Source organism: Tamandua tetradactyla, chromosome 19, assembly GCF_023851605.1.
Source record: "Tamandua tetradactyla isolate mTamTet1 chromosome 19, mTamTet1.pri, whole genome shotgun sequence".
Lineage (NCBI taxonomy): Eukaryota > Metazoa > Chordata > Mammalia > Pilosa > Myrmecophagidae > Tamandua > Tamandua tetradactyla.
In genome coordinates this window covers 51186256-51199647 of record NC_135345.1, presented here as the reverse complement: position 1 = coordinate 51199647, position 13392 = coordinate 51186256, and the positions used below count along the sequence as shown (strand labels likewise).

Sequence of the window (13392 nt, the reverse complement as noted above, 5' to 3'; positions counted from 1 at the left end):
TTCTCTGTTTTTAAATTTATAAAGAAGTTTTGTGCCCCAGTATATGGCCTAGCCTAGAGAATGTTCCATGAGCACGAGAGAAGAATGTATATCCTGGTGTTTTGGGGCATAATGACTAGTATATATCTGTTAGGTCCAATTCATTTATCAAGTTGTTTAACTTCTCTATTTCCTTGTTGTTTTAGTTTGCTAGCTGCCAGAATGCAATACTGGAAACAGAATGGCTTTTAAAAAAGGGAATTTAATGAGTTGCTAGTTTACAATTCTAAGGCCTAGAAAATGTCCATAGAAGGCTATAGAAATGCCCAATCAAAGGCATCCAGGGAAAGATAACTTGGCTCAAGAAGGCCAATGAAGTTCAGGGTTTCTCTCCCAAGTGGAAGGGCACATGGCAAACACAGTCAGGGTTCTCTCTCATCTGGAAGGGCACATGGTGAACACGGCGTCATCTGCTAGCTTCTTCTCCTGGCTTCCTGTTTTATGAAGCTCCCCGGGAGGCATTTTCCTTCTTCATCTCCAAAGGTCGCTGGCCAGTGGACTCTGCTTCTTGTGGCTATTTCGTTCTGCTGTGCTCTCTCTGACTCACTGTCATTCTCCAAAATGTTTCCTCTTTTATAGGACTCCAGAAACAAATCAAGACCCACCCAAATGGGTGGTGACACACCTCCAGCTAATCCAGTTTAACAACCACTCTTGATCAAATCACATCTCCAGGGAGATGATCTAATTACAGTTTCAAATATTCAGTACTGAATAGGGATTAGAAGAAACGGTTGCCTTTACAAAATGGGATTAGGATTAAAACATGGCTTTTCTAGGGTACATACATCATTTCAAACCAGCACATTCCACCTTCTGGGTCCTAAAACAGACATGTTTTTCCCATATACAAAATACATTAATTCCATCACAATATCAGAAAACTTTAAAGCATTTCAGTAACAATCAAATGCAATACAAGGTTATAACCAGTACAAAGTCTCATCAAAGTTAGGTACAAGCGTGGTCTGTGCTTAGGCAAATTCTTCTCTGTCTCTGGACCTTTGAAAACTCATAACAAGTTACTTGCTTATACAAAGCAAATATACAACGGAGGAACAGTCGTGGGATACATTTACGCATTTCCATAGGAAGGAAAGAACACAGGGGTCACCGGACCCATACAGTTTCGAAAACCTGCAGGGCAAAATTCATTAGATTTCGAAGTCTGAGACTCATTAATCTGCCAGACTTTTTTTTAACTCTGCTGTTGTTGTCTCTAGTATATTTTTGATTTGATGTACAGCATCTTTAACTTCTGTGATATCTGCTATTTTTCTATTTATTCTTTCAAATTCCTCTTTATGCTCTTCTGGTGTTTTTCTTGATCTCCTTTATGTCATTAGCCATCTCACTGATTTTATTTAATAATGTTATATGAACATCTTTGATTGGCTGTTTCAAAGTCTGTGCCTCCTCCAGTGTTTTAATTTGGTCATTAGACTGGAATGTATCTGTCTGCATTTTCACATGGTTATTGATCTTCTGTTGTCTTTGCGGCATGTATCTTGGTAGGATTACTTTGGATGTGTCTGTGCCAGTGTATGGATCTGAAGGGCAGGATCCCATGTGGATCTGAGGGTGGGGCTCTGGTGTGCATGTGGGCAGAGTTCAGGGGCCATGGGGTGGGACTGTGCCTGCATGGTTTGTGGCAGCTGTGACCTGGACATGCAGGTCAGTGCCCACCCAGAGCTGAGGGGGCATGGTGTGAGTTGACACATGCACATGCATGTGTCTGGGGACTGAATGCTGATGTGTGTGTGTGTGTGTGTGCAGAGCTCAGGGGGGTGGGGCAGGCAGGATTGAGCAACTGTATGGATGGGTATGGGTGTGGTTCATGTATGAAGGTGGCTGCCTGCAGGAGGCAAGGAGGTAGAGATAGGGGTCAAGCGGCTGGCTGCAAGTACTCAGGTATCTGCAGAGGTGGGGTGATACTATGTGCTTGTATGGGAGTGGTGGGTCAGGCTGGGGCAGGTTTGTGCGCATGCACAGGGCAAGGGGGTGTGGGGCTGATATGCGTGGGAAGGGGGTTTGGAGCAGGGGTGCTTGGAGCGCTGTGGGGGTGCAGATGATGAGGTTCAGGTGTGGGGTATGGTGGAAGCTGAGGGTTGGGGGGTTGGAGCAGCGCTTATGAGGGTAGCTCACTCAAGGAACAAGGTTTGGCTTACTTCCTAGTCCCTGCCTCCCTGTCCGTGCACTCCTGAGGGCTCCAGGCCTCCATCTGGAAATGGATGTTTTAGGCTGTTTGCGCTACCTGGCTGGTCTCCAGTTCTCTGCATCTCAGTTCTTCTGCTTTTTCAACCAGGGCCTCCCTATGTGGTGTGGAAGACCCTTCTAGGTCACCTACACCCTGGAATCACTCTCCGGTCTTTTTCCTGTCCCTTCTCTAGCTGTTCTTTGGTGCAGGGCTGAACTTAACCTATCCTATTCTGCTATCTTCCCGGAAGTCAACATTTTTGTTTTAAAGTCTATTTTGTCTGGTATTAGTATAGCTACTCCAGCTTTCCTTTGGTTGCTGTCTGCATGCTCTTTTTTTTCCATCTGTTTACTTTCAGTCTGCATGTGTCCTTGAATCTGAAGTGTGTCTCCTTAGGCAACATACAGTCGAATCATGGCTTTTTAAAAAAATACTGTTTGATAATCTCTGCCTTTTGATCGAGTTGTTTAGACCATTCACATTTAATGCTATTATCGATATAGATTTATGCCTGCCATCTTACTTTTTGTTTTCTATAGGTCGCATGTCTTTTTTGTTCCTTTTACTCTCCTTTCCTGTTTTCTTTTGCATTGAGTATTTTCCAGTGTAAGAGTTTAACTTCATTAATGATTTTTTTCATGACATGTTTTTAGTATTTTTATAGTGGGTGCTCTAGAGTGTACCATCTGAATCTTATCAGAATCAGCTTCAGCTTTATACTAGCATAATTCCAATGATATTTAGAAAGGCTCCTCCTATATAATGCTATTACCTTTTCCTCATTCTTGTGATATTGTTATGTATATTGCATCATTTGTTACAATTCAACACCTTGTTATAACTATTACTTTACAAACATTTGTAGTCACTTTCTTAGCCCATTATGTCTTTTCTCTTATGCATCTCCTGTGTGCTGTTACTGGCAAATGTGTTATACATATATTTACACTTCTATATATCATAGGCCCAACAATATATTATTAACATATTATTTTATACCATCGCTTTTAAATCACCTGAGGAGAAAAAATATGCATTTATAGTGTCTTTTATAATTATGTAATTATCCTTACCAGTGCTTTGTTTATATGGATATGAATTAGCATCTGGGGTCACTTGCTTCCAGTTTGAAGAATTTCTTTTAGTATTTCATGTAAGCAACTCTTAGCAACAAATTCCATATTTGTTTACTCTGCAAATTCTGCATTTTGACTTCAGTTTTGAAAGAGAGCTTTGCTGGATATTGAATTCTTGAATTTTTTTTTTCTTTGAGCACTTTGAATATTTTTATCCCATTGCCTCCATCGTTTCTGCTGAGAATCAACTGTTAATTTTATCAGGGTTTCCTTGTAATTGACATGTTTTTCTCTTGCTACTTTCAAGATATTCTTCTGGTCTTTGACAGCATTTTTTTTCAATGATGTTTCTGTTTTTGCGCCTCTTTGCATTTATCCTCCTTGGAGTTGACTGGGCTTTCTGGATGTTTTTCAGTAAATTTAGGAAGTTTTCAGCCATTATTTCTTTGATACTTTTCTTCTTTTTCTTTTTCCTCTTTGTTACTCCCATCACACTATACTGGTGTGTTTATTGATGTCCACACAATTCTGAGGCTCTCTTCATTTTTCATTCTTTTTCTTTGTTAGCTTGCATAATCTCTATTACTCTATCTTCAAGTTTATTAATTCCTCCTTCTGCCAACTCAAATCTACCGTTGAGCCCTTGTAGTGAATTTTTGTAATTTACCTTTCAGGATTTCAGTTTTTTTAAATATAACTTGTCTCTTTAGTGATATTCTCTACTCGATGCAAAATTATCATACCTTCCTTTACTTGTTTTTTGCATGGGCAGGACCAGGAATTGAGCCTGGGTCTCTGGCATGGCTGGCAAGAACTCTGCTTGCTGAGCCACCATGGCCTGCTCTTTCCTTTCCCTTTAAAATAATGCTTTTCTTTAGTTCTGTGAACATATTTGTAATGGCTACTTTGAGATAGTTTTCTGTTAAATCCAACATTTGGTTGCTCTCAGCAGCAATTTCTGTTGCTTGCTTTTTATCTGGTATATGGGTCATATTCTCCTGTTCCTTTGCATACCTTTTAGTTTCGTTTTTGAAAACTGGATGTTTTAGATGATATATTATAGCAACTCTGGTAATGGCCCTCCCCTTCCAGGGCTTATTATTTTCTTGGTTATTTATTTAGTGATCAGTTGCATTATTTTAGGGAAGTCTTAAACCTCCACCTCTGTCCAGAGTGTTATCTTTGATGTTGCTCTTCTGGGAAGTGCAGCCTTGGGTATGCCCACAGCCCTCCTGGATAAGTGATACAGGTAGGCCTCTCTCACACTCTTTCCTGATCATACCCAGCTGTTAAACTCTACTAAATGCGATCTGATTGCTCCAAGTGTTCAACAGTGACCCGAGTGCATAAATTCCTCTGCAAAGGAATCCTATCAAATTGTAGCTTCTGAGGTGTTTGATACTTGTTCTAAAACCAGGAGGGCTCCTCTCAGCCTGCTTGTCCCCCTGCTTCCTCTTTTGCACTGGCCAGCAGGCAATCTAGGCTGTGTCTTAATTAGATCCACTTACCTCCTCTCAGCTGCCTTTCCCCACAATCTCCACTATTCTTGAGAGTACTTTTAGGTTTAAACTTCTCCAAACTGTTGCAAATTTGGTTCCTTTGGGAAGGAATTAGGAGCTATCTATTTTATGGCCTGCTTCTCCCCCCAGGCAAAATCTCTGAGTGAGGGCTCTTGAGCTGGAGAAAATGACAAGATTCTCCCTGAGTGACACTTCCATGTTAGATGCTGAGGGCTCAGTGATGGTGGGGACAACAGCGGGGAGTGCTCTCAATTTGCCTCTCTTACAATGGAAACATCACCTCATAAGTCACAGGAAGGGATCTCAATACTCCAGTATTTGCAACATGCTACGTCCAAGGTAAAGCTTCCACAAATAGGGGGCACATGGGCAGAAGGGACCTGTGATGGTTAATTTCATGTGTCAACTTGGCTAGGTTATGGTGTCCGAATTTTGGTGAAATACTGGCCTACTTGTTACTGTAGAAGTATTTTGGAAATGAGATTTGCATCTACAGTTTATTGCATGTACAAGCAACAAAGGAAATTGCCCTCAACAATATGGGGAGTCTCTTCATCCATTCACTTGGAGGTCTTAAAAGGCAGAACTGAAGGCTTTTCTTAACAGGTCAGAAGAATTTCTGCCTCAGTTTCAACATTGACTCTTGCCAGAATTTTAAGGACTTTGACTTAACCTTTACTAGTTTCCAGTTTACGGCCTACCTCATGTAGTTGACTCAAGTCCCAACTGTTGCATAAGCCAATTCCTTATAACATTGCACGTAAATGCATATGCACACACATACATATATGTCCTGTTTCACGGAGGAACCCTAATCCAGGACTCCACCTATCAGTCCTTGCTTGGGCTTATCCTCCTCAACAGGCAACTGGTGACAGGATTAGAAATGTTGAATTTCTGTTCTTCCTGGGAAGAAAGCCCTCCAGCTGGAAGCTAGGGGAGAGGGACCCATGTTCTTGGTTGCAGCTGTCTAGAGTTTTTGCTTCACTGAACTGGGACAGTGGAGGATGAGGGCAGTCTTGGTTTGAATGAAATGGAGAAGTTAGGATTTAGGGGATGATTATGATTACTGAATCATTATTATAGAGATACTCCTTTTTCATTTTCTGGTATATTAGAGGGAAATACTATAATCCAGCTATCTTGATCTCTGATGATTGTATAGGCTTTATTTTGTGCCCTTCTGATTGTAAAAACCTTGTTTTTTTTTTTCTTTACAAGTATCCATTTTATCTGGTTTTTCTATTTTAGTCTCATGAGCACTAGACAACCTCTAATGTTTATTATAATGAAGGGCCTTGAGTTGGCCAAGAACCCACCCACAACAATTCTAGTTATCTTGGAAGTTATTTTGGCTGCATCTAACAAAAATGGGCTCACCTGACATACACTTTAGCTTAAACTTTAACCTGTATGTGACCTACACCTTATTATAACACTAGAATTCACCCCATCCATATATGAAGGCTGCCATTTTCTTATATATGTTCTATAACTAAGCACGTAATCAATATGCGCCTGCTCAATCATTAGATCACCTCTAATTTCATCACCTAGAGCCACTGGGCTCATAATCTTAAAACTTGGCCATCTTTTGATACCATAAAACTAACAGAATCACTACAGTTTGGGGGAGACAAATTTTTGACATACAGGTCATCTGATCTCCTGCTTTGTGCCCAGCAATAAACTTCCTCTGTTGAAACCCTGGTGTCTCAGGAGTTGGCCACTTGAGTGCTTTGGGCAAAGAACTTTCTCTTGTCTGGTAACACTAATGCCACAGATGTGTCTTCCTTATTGAAATTCCATAAATTTTCTTCACTTGCTACTTGCCCTTAGTACCATTTCAAGGTGTTTTCAGTTTTTTAAAAGAACGTTCACCAGCCATACCGGGAGCAGATCAGTGTAGCTGCTCATGCTGTTATGCTTTAAGTTGATCCATTGTAATTAACCTACTGTTTCTTTGGCTCTTTCTCTTTATGTCTGTCTTTGTGGTAGTTTGAAGCTATTTTGTGCCCCCAGAAAAGGCATGCTCCTTTAATCCATTCCTCTGGGTACAGAGCTGTTGTGAGTTGGAGCTTCTGATGTGACCTGCCCAATTCATGGTAGGTCTTAAATCCTCTGACTGGAGTCCTTTATAAGAAGACAAAACACATCCAGAAGCAAAAGAGATAAAATTAAGAAAAGCTCACAGAAAGAGAAGCTGGAGACAAGGATACACCCAAAGAATTTTAGAGAAAAAGCCACAGATGGAGAACTAAAACAAAATCCAGAGTGAACGACTAGCAGACATTGGCCATGTGCCTTCCCATATGACAGGTGTTCTGGATGCCAGCAGCCTGTCTTCAGGGTCAAGGTTATCATCCTCTTGATGCCTTGAGTTGGACATTTTCAAAGCCTAAGAACTGCAAATTTTAAGTTAATACCCATTGTAAAAGCCAACCCATTTTTGGTATATTGCATTCTGAAAGCTTTAGCAAACCATTTCTCTCTTGTGCGTGTACTCTCCCTATATATGTATATAGTACACAATATACCATTTGCATTCCTAGAACAACTACTTATTCGACTTTGGCTTTTTAGAGTTAATATTTTACTTCAAGTAAAATGTAGAAGGTTTACAACCATATTGATTTCTTTATCCTTTGTTATAGGTATTTCTTTAAGTACACTGAAAAGTCTCCCTGAAAATGTTACAATTTTTGTTTCAATGGTCATATATATTTTAGAAAATTTTTCTTTATCTTTACCCAGGTCTTTAACATTTATACTCTCCTTTATTCTTTAAGTTCTCTGTCTATGACATTTCCCTTCAGCCAGAATAAGTTCCTCTAGCATTTTCTTTCAAGTAGGTCTGTAGGTGATAAATTCTCTTAATTTTCCTTCACCTGAGAATGTCTATTTCACCTTGACTTCTGAAGAAAATTTTCAATGATTTAGAATGGGGCTGACAACTTATTTCTCAAGCATTTGAAAGATAATACTCCTCCATCTTCTGGCCTCCATGGTTTCTGATAAGTCTGTGAGAATTTGAATTGTTCCACTATATATAATGTGTTGCTTTTCTTCAGCTGTTTTCAAGATTTTTTTCATATCTTTGTTTTTCAGCAGTTTAATTATAACATCTCTGGGTCTGGTTTTCTTTGAGTTTATCCTGTATAGGGTCCACTGAGACTTCTGAATCTATAAATCTGTCTTTTACCAAATTTGGTAAGTTTTCTATGATTATTTCTTTACCAGTCTCTTTCTCATCTTCTGGAAATTCCAACAGTGTTGTGATCAAGCTGGCTTGTACCAGTTAATTCTGAACATTTCTTGCTAACTCTTCATTCAGTGACATGTTGATAGCTTGAAAATGGACATGGAAGGAAAATTTACTGACATTGGAAAACACCAAAAATAAGGTATTTCTTTTTTGAGTCAGTTTACCACTGAACTCTAATGACACAGGTGAGAACCTTTAATATTGGTTCCCAGGTCCCCAATTTTTCCAATCTTCTGTCTCTCCATTCTTCACATTGAATATTTTATATTGATCTATTTTCTTTTCCCCTCTTCAATCAGCTATTGAACCATCTAGGGATTTTTAAACATTCCAGATATGTATTTTTTCATTTTAAAATTTCCATTTGGTTTTCTTTAAAACTTTTTTCTCTACTTGTCTCCTGATAACCTTTCTTTTTATTCATATCAAGAATATTTACCATTACCTCAGGGAGTATAGTTGTTAACAGCCGTCCTAAAGTCTGATAATTCCAGTATCTGGGTCATCAGTGTTGGCATCCTTCAGTTGTCTTTCCCCCTGAGAACTGGTCATGTTTTCCTGGTTCTTTATATATTGAGATTTTAGATTAAATGCTAGACAATTTAAACATTATAATGTTTCGATTCTAAGTCCTGTTAAAATATTCTGGAGAATGTATTTTTAAAAACCAACTGAGAAATTTATTAAAACCAATTGTAGGCACTGGGGGAGAAAGGAATCTTACCATCTCCAGAAATTAAAAAAACACTTGAAAAAACGAGTATGAATTTAATAATAAACATTAGGGTCAGGCTGTTTATTAAGGAGGCAACCACATATACAAGTTCGGCTATAGAAATGTTTGCAAATCAAACTTCATGTGATCTAAAAGGACCATGCATAATGTCAAAAATGGACACCTGTACATTTCATAAAAAGTTAAACATACATAGTCTAGGATTATTCTAGAGTTATACATACATCTGGGGCCACGTGTCTAATCTTCTTTCAAAAAATTTTTATAAAAGTGATGTATTGAGATAATTTTAAAAAGTATCTGACAATTATGAATGGCCCCCCATTTTACAAAATGTGATTTCCAGGGTATGAAAACTGAAAAAAGTCAACTCTTCAGAGAGTGTTTTATATTATACAAACAACTTTTGTAGAAAAATGATCCAGCAAATGCTTAAGAATATTATATTTTTTTCCGATTCTTTATATTTTTATTAACACACTTACAAAAAATAACATTCAAACACTGAAAAAATTAAATAACTTTGGAAGCAGAGCTCCTAGCTTTCTGCTTACATATAAATGACAATTCTGGGCTGTTGGCACAAAAAATAATCCACATTCATAAAACCCTTACTACTAAATATCAAACATAAGTTAAACTCATAGGCACTAGTTTCTCAAATCCACATTTCTTCTGTAAGACTAACCACAGTGAATCCTTAGATTTCCCCAAACAGAAAAATTGGCAATACACAAAGTCTTCCTAGTAAAAAGGCAATTTTTCTCTTTAGGAAACTGAGTGAGCCAATTGTCTGTGGTTGTACAACAAGAGGTAAAATAACACTTTACCAAACTCAGATCCAAAATACCATTTTAACAAGTGATGAAATAGTTTAATAAAAAAAATAGACTTTTTTTTTCTGGTGCAGCTATTTAAAAAGAAAGTTAAATAACCTGAATACTCCTTTTACAACTGATTATCTAACTTTAAAAATGTAATGGATGTTTCATAATAGAATTAACATTTACTTTAATTATTAGATTGCAGCATTTTTTTTTTTTGCAATGTTACAGTGAAAACTGAGACCTGTTTTGTTTTGTATATACGTGTAGTTTTAAACATAGACAGTGGCTAGTTCTTTCTTTTACTTAGATTTACATGAGATACCTCCCTCCCCTCCCACCCACACAAAACAGATGCCTTCTTTATATTCATCATTATGTGGAACTCTGGTGCCATCCTTTCCTGACCCATCCCGTCACCCTCAAATTCAAGGATAAAATTTCTTCCTTGCATTATACATCAAAATACATTAGTACTGCAGTTGAAATCTCCAGCTTGTGCTAACTGAATGACTCCCTACTTGTTAAGCTAATAAATATTACCATGGTGTCAGTGATGGCAGAATGGGGGTCTTGATTACAAATTTTATCATTCTCTCAATCCATCAATCTCAATGCTGTCCTGAATATCAAAGCCTTCTATTTCTCTTTCAATTTCTTTTGCCAACTTACAGAATGTCTTTGATTAACAGAATGTCTTTGATTAACAGGAAATGAACATATGTTCAAAAATCTCTAAGATCTTTTAGTTGATCCAATTTCCAATATTTTGGAACTGTTCAAATTAAACATTTAAAAACAGACCTCACTATCAAATATGAGAAGTCTGTTGCAGAAGGAAATTTTAGTCTGATAAAACCCAAATAAATGATTTCAAGGATATATGTAAAAGTCATTAGAGAACAAGTATTTAACTGGTTATATAGTCATATGTAGTAGGTTTCATTTACCCAAAATTCAAAGATTGATGTAAGGCAGAATCTAAGTCAAAAGGGACAGTATTTTCAAAAGATGTTTTGTTACAGTTATCAGTTTAAAATGGATCAGCCTAAGTAGGATTCAGCAGGCTGTATTTCTTACCACAAAATGGACCGTTGTGTCATTTAATATCAACAGTACAACTGTTGTCACCAGAAAATTTGTACGTTAAGTGCATAGATTTCCCCCCCTCTCTTTCACTGTATGCTTTTGTTTCATGTTGTAATAAACACTGAGGTGTAGACATGTCCTACTTCTCTTTCCCATCATGGAAACCTGCTAATAAACATAAGATCTCTTAGTTATGTAACAGATAACAGCATGTGAAGTTGGCTTTGATAGCAATGGCCATCTTTCCTGAGCCAGGAACTATAAAGTTTAGAAAGATTGTACAACTGATATTAAGCCCTTCTGGCAATCAAAACAAACATAAAGTCTGATATGTCAATGCAGCATGATGGATGCGTGTTCTAACACTATCTGGTGGTGATGAGATGTTAGCTACATCCAAAACTTAAGACTAAACAAAGTGGCATGTCTGTTATGCCATTTTTCTAAGGACTCCGCAAAAATAATTTCTCCTAAATTTAGGTATTGTATTTCAAATCCCTAGCCCAGGTTTCCTCCCTGATCTTAATCTACACTTTACTGGAGTACTAGTGAAACACTAGTAAAATGTTTTAGATAGTCAGAAAATTAGTTCTCATTAACACAAATATTTATTGGTTCTAGTTATACAGTAAATTAGGTTGAAAAGTTTTAGATAGCTTGAATTTACCATTTTCCTGTACACAAAGGTACACTCACAAATAGTCATTTCTCTTTGGCATCCATTAGGGTTTTGCCCAGATATTGGCTTCTGTCAAATATTAAAAAATCAACTTAGTTTCTATTAAACAAACTAAAAGTGATTCCATGGAGGGTGATTGTATGAAACCAAACACAGCTGATGTTAAATGTCATTAAAGTGCTGTTTGATCATCTCTGTCAGTTTGTGCTAATTAAGACAGAGAGGGCTGGGATTTTATAAATCCCAAGAGTCTTATCTGAACAGTCTGCATATAAAAGTTGTCTGTTAGCCTGGTGAAGGGGTGTCCATGAAGCTGTGGACCTCTGCATTCTTGTCTTTGCTGGTCAATAACAGCCATCTTTCCAACTGTCATCTTTCATGCTTCCATAGATTTTAGGAGCCGGCAAGGATCTGAAATAAATCAATTTTATAATGTGATTTGCAAACTTAATGCAACATAAACATATTAACTCCCACAAATATTAATTACTTTGCAGGTGGCATCATGATCCCATAAAAGCTCTCCAAGGGAGTAAGACCAAAGCTTCAAAGAGCTTTTAGCATAAACCTGGGACAGTCAGCATTTTCACAACTTTCAAGCATTACAAGGGGCACAAGGTAACCTCTCTAATCCCTTTTTGTTAACAAAACTACACAATTAAAGGAAGTTGGAAAAGATCATCTTGCCTTTTTCAACCACATGGATAACCATCCTTATTATTATTATTTTTTTGAGGGGCAGAATGATAGATGTGATATTAGAGGCTAAGCATCACCACCATGAGAAAGACAGTATGGGATAGGGGTTAAAAAGATTTTGAAGTCAAACATACAGGGAACTGAAAGTCTTCATACTTGTGCTGCATTAGGCAAATCACTTAATCTCATTAAATGTCAATATCCTATTCTGGAAAACGGAACAACACAGTACCTACTCTTATAACACTGTTGTAAAGATTAAAGTATCAAATTGAGTGGTCTTAATTTTTTCTAGGAATGCTCTGGGGTGCAACTGGATAAATTTAATCTGAACCAAACTGGTACAATATCTTAAAGTCCCAAATGAGGAGTTCTTCAAAACAAGAAAGTGTTTTATTCAAATTGTACTAAGAGTTGAAGGCCTGGCAGAGGTCTTATTCGTTGTAACTCACTTTGGCTTTCTATATTCATTACAAAATGCAGAGATAAGGGTAATTTTAGTGTATTCACTTTCTTATGCTCAAGAATCCTGAAACAGAGCTTTTATATTTGTCACTTACCTGCGAACAGGCTGTGCAAGCTTGCTGCGAGGCACTGGTATACCCCCAGCAGAAGGGGCACTAGGTCTGGGCAAGCCACTCCTCATTCCGGTTGTACCTGCAGGTCTGGTTATAGTAGTGCTGTTGATATTGCTGGGAGGATTTGCTGAGACTGTGTTCTGAACCACAGGAGGACCAGGGGAGGACGTGGTTTGTGTGAGCTGTGTTGTTTCTTGGCTACCAGGAGAACCAGAGCCATGGTTACTAAATGCTTTCACTGGTTGTCGGAGAGCCAAAGGAGATGGTGCTGCAGGGGAGCGGAATTTCCCTGGAGAAGGTACTGGAGAATGGCAGAGAAAAAACAATGGTTTTCAGCAGAAGTCAAGCAGTACTGAAACCAATGCTTCTTTATTACACTTGATGATTGGGCACCAGTACATCTGTATTCACCAAACCTCACTCTACAGAAATACAAGTAATAAAAGGACATTTCTGTACTAATTTTAAAAAAAGAAAAAAAAAAAAGGAAACTGGTACGCTCTAAATAACCATGCCCTTACTAAAAGGGTCACAACTGTACTTAACAATTAAGGCCAGCTTTAAACCCACAATACCAGAAGAGAAAAAGGCACTGCAGGAATCTGTCTCACTGTAACCACAAACCTGGGCCACATATGGACATTCTAGAGGTGAAAGAAAAAAGACCGATTACCAAATTGTTGGTTGACT

The 13392-nt window shown here is 38.0% G+C and overlaps 1 protein-coding gene across 5 annotated transcripts in view; it reads right to left on the bottom strand.

The window, feature by feature from the left end:
* Positions 1-8878: 8878 nt before the first annotated feature.
* The window catches only part of SLAIN2 (SLAIN motif family member 2), a 113052-nt gene continuing 108538 nt past the window's right edge, over positions 8879-13392 (bottom strand). For all 5 annotated transcript variants that reach the window (XM_077136805.1, XM_077136804.1, XM_077136806.1 and 2 more), the window contains 2 exons: positions 12685-13003; positions 8879-11836 (listed from right to left, as the gene is read on the bottom strand). In XM_077136805.1, coding sequence (XP_076992920.1) covers positions 11770-11836; positions 12685-13003 — 386 coding nt within the window. In that variant the 3' untranslated portion in view covers positions 8879-11769. The remainder of the gene's footprint in view (positions 11837-12684; positions 13004-13392) is intronic.